At 48.1% G+C, this 10,956-nt stretch overlaps 1 protein-coding gene and 1 pseudogene across 1 annotated transcript; one reads left to right on the top strand and one right to left on the bottom strand.

Moving 5' to 3' along the window:
• The first annotated feature begins 300 nt into the window (after nucleotides 1-300).
• On the top strand, nucleotides 301-870 carry LOC136454411 (uncharacterized). Its single transcript, XM_066454848.1, has one exon. It carries the CDS (start codon nucleotides 301-303, stop codon nucleotides 868-870), a length of 570 nt encoding a protein of 189 aa, XP_066310945.1.
• Nucleotides 871-929: 59 nt separating this feature from the next.
• LOC136451778 (peptidyl-prolyl cis-trans isomerase CYP26-2, chloroplastic-like) lies at nucleotides 930-2,193 on the bottom strand (annotated as a pseudogene).
• Nucleotides 2,194-10,956: the final 8,763 nt, after the last annotated feature.

Raw genomic sequence — 10,956 nt, 5'->3', positions numbered from 1 at the left:
GTAATTGTATTAGCTAAGAGTGCATTCTTGACCTATAACCCCCGATTCTTAAAGTCTAGATAGATGGAAAAACTACTCTCATCTATCGTTCAACTTAATGATGCCATACGTCTTGATTTTGATGTGCGTTAAAGTAATTAGCATTCGTTAAAAAACATTCGCTACGATCAATGCCAGTTAAGTTCGATGAGGCCCCATGCTTCTTGATCGTATATGTACAACTATATAAGTGCAGGGCGTACGCACACACAAGAGTGCTCGCACAGACATCCCGGGTCTCTCTTCAGCTCCACCACGGCAATGGCGGCTTCAATGAGCAGAACATCACCCGGAAACCACAAGGTTCTCCTCGCCGCTCTGCTCTGCATCGCCACCGCCGCCGCCTTCCTCCCCGGATCATCCGCCAGCACGCCCCTGGTCGCCCAGACCTGCGGCAGGACGTCCAACCGGCGCCTCTGCGTGTCCCTGCTCGAGTCCAGCAACCGGAGCCGCAGCGCCACGGCGGTCCGGGAGCTCGCCATCATCGCGCTGACGCGCGCCAGGAGATCGGCGCTCCGCGCTAGGCTGCGCGCGTGGGACCTGAGCTACGGGGCGCGGCGAGGGACGACTCCGGCGGGCCGCCTGGTGGCGAGGTGCGCGGCGCTGTACAAGGACTGCCTCCACGCCGCGGCGCACGCGCTGTCCAGGGTGACCCACATGCCGGCGTACGACGACCGCGTGGCCGACGCTGTCAGCTCCCTCCGCGTGTTCCCGGAGAAGTGCCAGCGCCTCTTCGACGCGCAGGAGATCGTGTCGCCGCTGGAGCAGGTGAACCGGGACATCGAGGAGAAGCTGGGCATCGCGTCGGAGATCGTTCACTTGCTGCGCTAGACTAGAGTCCCCGTCTCCCCTCGAGGCATGGTGATGTCGAACGCACAAATGGCTAAATAGAGGGCATGGTACAGGTACTAAGTGGAGCTGATAAGATCATAAGAGCATGGCTGATGCACAAACCATATATAAAAGCAATTGGAGCTTTTATATATCGATATCGATCACTTTTGAGAAATGAATTCGTGCCCCAGGCAAATCACTCTCTACCAAAAAGTCAAAAAGTATGAAAATCACGATCAAATCCTTCAGAGTTCAGACGGAGCACTCTACTGCCGACTCAACTGAGCACACCACAGTTGGTGACTAAGATCTTAGTGTACGGGCGGTTGAAGCCTCGCTCTGCAACAACTGCTCTCTTGTCGCCGATCAGCTTGGCCACTCTGCAAACATTCGTACTCATACATCATTCTCCGGAACTACCTCCAGTAAGATTAATGGTTCCGAGAGAGCATTGAAGCGGCAATGGAAATGCAAACGACCTGAAGTACGGCGAGCCGGTGTTGTCCCTACGGTGGGCACGGCAGCGATCTTGGCCACCACGTCCATGCCATCCAGCACCCTCCCGACCAGCACCGCTGACGCGTCCAGCTCGGGGGCCGCCTCGGTGGTGACCACGAACTCGGTGCCGTTGGGCACCACGCCTACCTGCTCCTCCTCCACCTCCAGCTTCCCGCCCCTGGCCACCAGCTTCGGCTTCGGCGGCGGCAGGCTCGGGTCCCGCACCACGATCGACACCGCGTTGGCCGCCGCGTGCACGGGCCCGGGCCCGCCCGCGCTGCACCGCGCGCGCACCGCCTCCGCCTCGGCCGCCAGCCGGTCCGTCACCGCGGGGATGGCCGGGTACGACACCACGCCGCTGTGCTGCACGTAGCCCGGCACGATCTTCACGAACTCCTTGCGCCGGTACCCGACGCCTGTCACCAGGGACAGGAACCGGGACACGCCCGCCGGGGCCGCGTCCCCGAACAGGCCCACCGTGATGCGCCCCGCGGGCTCGCCGCCGATGGACACGTCCAGGAAGGCCTTCGCGGTGACGGGCAGCTCCGCGAGGCACGGCGGCGCTGCCTCCGCGGCGGGAACGGCAGCGGCTTCGGCTTCCTGCGCCTTGGACGACGCCGGCGAGACGCCCAGGAGCGCCGGCGCGGCCGCGATGGCGATGGCCGCGGCGGCGGCGCGGCGGCCGAGCTTAGGAGGCGGCTGTGGCGGTGAAGGGTGGTGCCACTGCGTCGGTGCTGGCGTCTGCTTCGGGGTGCTGAGGATTCGCTGCGACATTGTTGCTTTGCTGAGGCTGGCAATGGCAATGGCATGGCATGCCGCGCATTTTGCAAAAGTGTGGTGACGAGGCCGGTGTGTGGATAAGGTGGCCAATCAGATTCTTTTGCCGGGGCTTGGGATTCTCTACTACGCCTCGTTTAGATTGAAAAAAAAATTGAACCCGATGAATAGTACCACTTTCGTCTTATTTGATAAATATTGTCCAATCGTGGACCAACTAGGCTCAAAAGATTTATCTCGTGATTTCCAACTAAACTGTGTAATTAGTTATTTTTTTACCTACATTTAATACTCCATACAAACGGCTAAAAATTGATGTGATGAAGAGAGAGTAAAAAAACTTAGAATTTGAATGGCATCTAAAGAAGGCCCTAGTCTACTACCACGAAAAAAAATTACCTGGAAACTGTATGCAGCGCGCCACCGTGCATACCTAGCTTCGATGGCGGACGTGTGTCTCTGCTTCCGATCCAACGCTCTGCACGGTTCGTAGCGGTTCCGGATTTGTCGATAAACAAATCAGGATCGGTGATTTAATTAACTGCTGGAAACGTATGGGAGTTCCGTGCTTCAATTGCAGCCATCGACGCTAACGGAGGGAGACACGCGTCAGCCGTATGCATGGTGCCGTGCTGCATACGGTATCCACGCAATTTTTTTCACCACCCCACGGTCTGTGCCTTGGTGTACCACACACATATTTTCTTAACCTATTGCCGATTTGATAAATAACCGAAAATGAGCTATCGTAGTAAAAACATCCAGAATCGATGGACATGGAAACTTTTGCTTGATTTTCCGTATGGAAAACTTGAACCATCATGCCTGAGCATGAAACCTACAATCACACCAAAAATATAGACATGTGGTTTCTGCATACACAGAGCCAATATATTGACAAGGAAAAAATAAACAAAGAAGATACTCGATCCGTCTAAATTGTAATTTGTTCTAGCTTTTGTAGATGTACAGTAAAGTCCATGCATTTAGTCATAGTGTATATCTAAATGCAAAATAAAAACAAAATATCTAAAAAATTAGAATAACTTATAATTTGGAAAGGAGGAGGTAATGTATATGCTAGACCCCTAATTCGGTTTTCACTATTGATGACAACACAAGTGACTATTAGACTCAAGGGGTGAAATGGGCTAAGTAATAGTTTTTAATTTCGCGAGAATTTTAGATTATCCCAATACACCCCCCTCTTAGATATCTTAATTCTTTCAATAACTGTGTGAATGTACCAAATAATTAGATACATATGCCACATATATGTTTATACATAAAAGATCATGATTATAACATAATGATGACGTGCAAATACATAGAAGAATAGAAGTTATATGAGATAAACAAGAAAGGAGAACGTTGAGGCACTACCAGAGACAGGATTTTTCTTGACGTTTTTCATTATTCCTGTTGGTTTTTCTCAAACTGACATGAACAATAGATAGATCCTATCGGCTACGAAAACATGTCAGGATAGGTCTAAATTACTCCTGACGGTTCTTTAAACCATCAGGATACATGGGATCTATTGAATTAAAAAATCTTAAATAATGATAATACCGAATGCATTTTTATTAATATAAAACTGATGTACAGACAGTTCCTGTCGATCTAAACGTCATGAAAGGTGACAAAGCTCTTGTCGTCATCTAGGCGACATGCCTGACATATTGAGATCGTCAGGAGAAGTTATGGTTCCTATCGGTTTAGAAAGTCGCGATGAAGGATTCCTGTAACCCATCAATTCCTGATGATAATCCCTGACGGTTTAATCGATAGGACGAAGAATCGACCAGCCTGCCCTAAGCCGACAAGGATAAACCGCTTTTCCTGACGAGCTAGTCATGTCGTATAGTTTTTGTCGGCCCGCCGTCAGGAATACTGTCATTTTTTCAGTACCATGTGCTTTAGGTCCAGTTATCGATGGCTGGCTGCAAGAATCACGAAGAATCGCCCCAAACGGTCTGTGATGGCAACGATTATCGCTACCACCCGTGGCTCCCCCATCGCGAGTCTTAATAGGAATTTCGATTTTACATATGACGACTCCATGACCGTACGAAAGCCCTAGTTTAATTTTGAATAATTAATAAAACCTAGGGACTAATCCTTATACTAAGTGTATAGATATGAAATGATGGTTCTATGCCAAGTGGTGGAGCTAGATGATGGTCATGGTGATGGTGAAGACCAAACTTAAAGATCAAGGGCTCCAACTTGAAAAAGAAGAAAGAGAAAAACAAAAACCAAAAAAATCAAGGCAAAGGTATAAGATAAGTTTTTGTTTTGTTGATCATGACATTATATAGAGTGTGATCACGTTTAGGATCGATATCCGTACTATAAAGAGGAAAAATCTTAGGCTAAGCGGTTATCGAGTGCCACTAAGTGATATTATTCATGCATTGCATTTAGGGACCTAGTGTGCTAACTTTTGACCCTTGAAAAATGCTTTAAAAATGCTAACACACGAGCACACAAAGTTCTACACTTTGTGGTTAGCAACTTGAAAGCAAGAGTGAAGAGGTTGAGGAGTTAGAAAATAAAAAGGAAGCGAAGGTACTCGACCAGACGCTGGCGCCGAGGTGACCGGACTCACCCCAGGGTGCGTCCGGTCAATGTTGAGATGCGGCTAAGGAGGCCAAGTCTTGACCGGACTCAGCAGAGGAGGCACGACCGGACGCACAGGGCCTGTGTCCGGTCAGGGTATGACGTACGCCGACACAAGCACTAACGCGAGGAAGAACAGAGCGGACGCAGGGGCGCGTCCGGTCACCATTGGCCTGACGTGTTCGGTCCAAGAAAACCGGCTCTGGATGCTTACTGGAGTCGACCTGACTCCGAGTTGGCATGGCGTCCGGTCAGCGAGCGGTGCGCCTGGTCGTGGCACGAAGGAAGCGTGGGAGCGCGCGACCGGACGCTGGACAACCAGGTCCGATCTCGTCTAGCAGTGTCCGGTCAACACTTAGCCGTTCCGCTGAGTCACTTGATCGTTGAAATCGAGCGGCGCACATTTGAAACGAGGACACGTGGTGGTGATCCAGCGACCGAACGCTGGGTTTGCTGCGTCCGGTCAATACAACTGGTGCATGCGATCGACGCGCAGAGACACCCCTGAAAGGTTCTTATTTGGTTTTGGTAATTGAGTGATAACTTAGATGGACTAATTATGTTTAATGTGAGATACACATGTGTTTATTCCATACGTACATCATGTGTGAGCAACCTTTGCCATAGAGGTGAAATGGCTGGAGATGTTGGAAAGCTCACACATATGATGAAGGAGCTCATTGCATATGAGACATGACCTAAAGTCATGTGATCAAGGTGGAGAAGATCAAGACAAGACTTGGCTTGATGGACCAGTTGCAAGTGTGAAGGGCAAGTTGAGTGAAGACTTGGCGTCGATGGACCGAAGCAACAGTGAAGATCAAGTGAAGTCAAGATCGATGAACCAATACGGTCATGTGATGATATGAAGTGGATCATATCATTTAATGATTGGTTGGTGCATGTGTTGCATCAACAATGGAGGAGATGGAATGGAATGCGCAAGGCAAAGGTATAACCTAGGGCATTTCATTTCACCAGTCATAGGTGTGTAGAGAAGTTTATGACCGGGTTTAGGATAGATGGCCGTGCTATCAAGAGGAGTAAACTTGTTTGCATATCGGTCATCTAGTGCCACTCGAGCGATCTTACTTTACATACGTGTTAGAATCGAGTGGCGTGGTGAAAAGAGTGCTAATCCTTTAGAAAATATTTGTGAAAAGCTAACACACGTGCATAAGTTGGTGAACACTTGGTGGTGTTAGCACATTTGCAAAGGTGTTGAAAAAGGTGAAGAAGAGGAGGCAAAACCAGGCTTAGGGTGCTGCCCTAGGGGCACAGCCACCCCCTGTCCGGTGCACTGCCACCCTAGTGGCGGTGACCAGTTGGTCGAGGCCGAGAGTAGGGGTTGGAACTGGCACCGCCGTACCTTGTTCGGTGGCACCGCCACCCCTAGGGTGGTGCCCACCTAGATTTGGTTTCGAGCAGCAGCAGAAGGGCTATCACCGGACGTGGCGGTGTACACTGCCATGTGCAGGGCGGTGCACTACCAGGTGTTGTCCAGTGGCACCGTCACTTTTTTTCCTGAGGGTGGTGAGTTTGGTGCTGAGGCGAGGGGTCACCACCACGGTCATTGCCATGGTGACGGTGGTGCACCGCCCTATTTTTCCAAAGAAAAGGGTTTTCGGGGTGTTGGCTAGGGTGGCACTGCCACCCCCTGTCCGGTGCCACTCCCGCTTGTCCGGTGACCACGGCTAGTCAAACTAGATGTAGGATTCGACCATTGGGGGTCACCGCCACCCCATGTCCAATGCCCTCGCAGAAAGTGCAGCTTTGCTCCAACGGCTCTATTTGTCTTGGGGGCTATAAATAGAGGTGGAGCTCAGGCATTTGGTCGGTTGAGCACCTTGGGGATGTGTTGCCCTTGTGTGTGCTTGGTTTGATAAGCCTCTAACTCACTTGTGCTTGCGAGAAGTACGAATCCATTGCGAGTGAGTAATTCTAGTGTGTTGCATTGTGAGATTGCATCGAGTGGCACTAGGTGATCGAGTTGCAAGCCAGTGATGCTTATTACTCTTGGAGGTTGCCACCTCCTAGATGGCTTGGTGGTGGTCTTCGTCAAAGCACACAAAGAAGATTGTGCGGTGCTTCGGAGAAGTGATTGTGAGGGAGATTGTGCTCACCCCGTGGGAACCAGAAAGAGCAACACTAGTAGAGCATGACGCGAAGGGCGACAAGTGGTCTGGCCAGGTCAAGTGCTAGAGCTTGTGGTAAGCACTCCACATGGGAGAGTGTGACTTGTGGGTCACCACTAGCAAGAGGACCGATGGCAACCTTGGAGCTTGTCTCAACAGGGACTAGCTTGGTGGCAACCAAGTGAACCTAGGGATAAAAATCATCGTGCCATCCTTGTCTTTCCGTTGGTTTGCATTCTCCTTTACACAAGCTTGTATTTACATTTCATATATTGTACTTGTGTAGTTGCTCTTATAATTAGTTGACTTGTATAGTTTGCTAGTTATATTCTTGCTTGTGTAGCATAGAAGTAGCTCCCTTGCGTGACTAATTTGGTTTGAGTAACCTTGTTAGTCACATTGCTTAGTTTGTGTAGCTAAGTAATTTATGCTCTCTAATTTTGCATTAGTTGCCTTGTTATTGAGCATTGCTAGTGAGGTTAGGAGCTTTGTGTTTTTGCATCACTAGCATGTGTAGGAGCTCCCCGGTTGCCAAAGTACTAGTGCATAGGTTTGTGTGACCTTGCTCTAGAATTGATTAGGTGAGCTCTAGCTAGCCTGGTACCTTTGTTGCCTAATTACGATCTTTATAAGGTGCTTGTGGACTTAGATAAAGGGGTGTAGTCTTAGCTAGATCGATAGTTTTAATTCCGCATTTGTTTTGGATAGCCAACGCGATTAATTTTAGAAAGGACTATTTACCCCCCTCTAGTCCACCATCTCAACCCTACAACCCCTTTGAGCATAACAACTCTATTTCGTTTGGGGTGTATAAATAGTGTTTGGTCGGCCCTTGGCTCACTCTTTTGGAACTTAGACCTACTTGACATTCTTGTGAGCCTAAGCAAACACCTCCCACTCATCTCCATCACTGATTCATCATCTTAGTGAGATTGGGAGTGATTCCAAGTGCATTTGCTTGAGTGATTGTATCTAGTGGTACTTGGGGATCGTTGTGGCTGTGGAGTTCTTGTTACTCTTGGTGGTTGCCGCCACCTAGATGACTTGGAGCAGTGGAGGAGCTTTGGCATGTATTGGTGATTGTTCATGGCTGGCTCTGGTGATTGTGAGGGGTCTTGTACCTTCCTCGGCGGAGAGCCAAAAGGTAACTCTTGTGGATTGCTCGTGTCATTGAGTTACCTCACTTGTGGGTAGGTTCTTGCGGTGTCTATTTATTGGACGAGATTCGTGTAACACCTCTTAGCCGCCAAACCACCAAGTGTTGGTTGACACAACCGAAACTAGCGTGCCGACAAGCACATGAACCTCGAGAGAAGTCTCTTGTGTGATTGGATTTCTCTTAGTGATTGATTGGCTTTATCTTGTGATTGGTTTATTCCTCTACATGGTGGTATAATTATCCTACTCACTCCATTACTTTCTTGTAAATTAGTTGTATCAGGCTCTTTAGTGTAGCTAGTTTTGAGAGCTTGTTTGGTAGCTTAGTTTCATCTAGTAGAGCTCTTTAGTGTAGCTTTGTTGAGAGCTCTTAGTGATTAGTGACTTAGTCTCTTGTGTGCCTAGAGATCATAGCAATTAGAATTGTTGAGTTGGTGGCTTGTAACCCTTGTAGAGCTAGAGCAAGTTTGCATTTCGCTATTTAGTTTACTAACAAATTACTCTAGTGCTTTGTAGAGTTTTTAAATAGGCTATTCACCCCCCTCTAGCCATATTATGACCTTTCAAGTGGTATCAGAGCCATGGTCACCGATTGATTGAAGGCTTAACAACCTCAGTGTCAAAAGATGGCTCAAGTTGTGTTTAACCATGTGGGGGGTAAACCACCATTATTTGATATCACATGCTATGATTATTGGAAAGAAAGATGAAGATGTATCTTGGTTTAATCAATGATCAAGTGTGAGATGTGACCGAGAGTGATTATGCTATTCTTGATCCCAACAATCTCACCAACTAAGATAAGGCCAACAAGCAATGCAATACAATGGCTCTCAACACCATCTACATTGCCATTGATTCCAAGGTGTTTGAGAAAATCAAGGATTGTGAAAGATCTAGTTAGGTGTGGAAGAGATTGGAAGAAACATATGAGGGCACACCAGCGGTGAAGAGTGCCAAGTTATACATCCTCAAGGACAAGTTGACAAGCTTCAAGATGAAAGATGATGAGAGCATTCTGGAGATGTTCCATAGATTGCAAATAATTGTCAATGACTTGAAGTCTTCGGAAGAGAACATCAATGATGATGATGTCTCCCATCGGTTCTTGATGTGCTTGCCTCCAAGATTTGAGACATTGAGATTGATCATCATAAGAGGAGGATTGAAGCAACTAACCCTCAATCAAGTACTAGGTGATGTCATGACACAAGAGACATACTGTGTGAAAAAGGAAGGGATTGATCAAGAAGAGAAGAAGGATGAAGACAAGAAGAAGAAGAGTGTAGCATTCAAGGCTAGCTCATCATCTAAGAACAAGGGCAAGTCTAAGAAATAAGAATCAAGTGAGGATGAAGATGCTAGTGACATTGATGATGAGGCCATGGCTCTCTTTGTGTGCAAGATGGGTAAATTCATGAAGAAGAAGGGCTATAGTGCAAGAAAGAGAAGATACAACTTCAAGAGCAAAGACTATGTGAGGAGATGCTACAAGTACAAGAGTAAGGATCATGTTATAGCGGATTATCCCTACAATAATGACAATGATGAGGATGAGAAGAAGAAGGATAAGAAGCAGAGGAAGGAGAAGAAAGAGAAAAAGGAGAAGAAGACGACCTTCCAAAAGAAGAAGGATAATAAGGATCAAGATGCCCAAGAGGGGGGGGGGTGAATTGGGCTAATTCTAAATTTTCTTACAATAATTAAATCCTACGGTTAGCCCAATTAACCCCTTGTGCCTAGAAAAATGTTTCTATTACTCTAACGCACAAAGGACTTGCAACCTATGTTCCAAACTTACTCTAGTATGGCAATTCTATGAATGTAAAGACAAGTATTGAATTGCCCAAAGTAAATGCTCAAAGTAAATAGAGAGAGAGAGGAATGTGGCGATGTTTTGCCGAGGTATTGGAGAGTCGCCACTCCCCACTAGTCCTCGTTGGAGCACCCATGCAAGGGTGTAGCTCCCCCTTGATCCACGCAAGGATCAAGTGCTCTCTACGGGTTGATTCTTCGACACTCCATCGCGGCGAATCACCCAAAGCCGCTCACAACTTGAGTTGGGTCACCCACAAGCTCCGCCGGGTGATCACCAAGCTCCTAATCACCACCAAGCCATCTAGGTGATGGTGATCACCAAGAGTAACAAGCACGAACTCTCACTTGACCACACGAAGCCTAATGAGAAGATGGATGCACACTTGGCTACTCTTCATTCACTAATGAGGCTACTCTTTTGGATTCTCAAATCTCAATCACCTCACTAGGACCTTGCTCTTCTTAGAACTCACAAACGTGTTTCTCAGCTGTTGGAATGAGCAAAAGTAACTCCACACACGAGTGGAGCTTCTATTTATAAGGCAGCTTGAAAAACGAACTGTTATGAGCTTCTGCGGGGTGACCGGATGCTCCGGTCATGTTGACCGGATGCTCTGGTCAGTTCAACCCGCATTCCAGTGATAATGTGTTGATCGGACGCTGGTAGGGTCCGATCACCACTGATCGAACGTGTCCGGTCGCATTAAACCCTCACTGGAACCTTACTGTACTTGACCAGACATTGAACCCCCAGGGTTTGGTCAGTACTGACCGGACGCGTCCGGTCATAGATTCTCTTCTCTGGAACCTTACTAGAGTCGACCAGACGCTGCCTCTCAGTGTCTAGTCACTTGACCACTCCAGCATCCGGTCGCACCGAACGCAGTCTGCTTGATCAAATGAACTGACCGAACCCTGCGGCCAGCGTCCGGTCGCACCGGAGCCAGCGTCCGGTTAGCATTTGACCCTCCATTCACTTCCAACTCTCGATCATATGTGAATGAAGTTTGCTCCAATGGATCTTAGGCATACGTAGGAGCTACCTAGAGCTAGTTTGAACAAGTGTGCACCACAC

This window comes from Miscanthus floridulus, chromosome 5, assembly GCF_019320115.1.
Source record: "Miscanthus floridulus cultivar M001 chromosome 5, ASM1932011v1, whole genome shotgun sequence".
Classification (NCBI taxonomy): Eukaryota; Viridiplantae; Streptophyta; class Magnoliopsida; order Poales; family Poaceae; genus Miscanthus; species Miscanthus floridulus.
The sequence above is the reverse complement of the archived record's forward strand: the minus strand, read 5'-3'. Positions and strand labels throughout refer to the sequence as shown.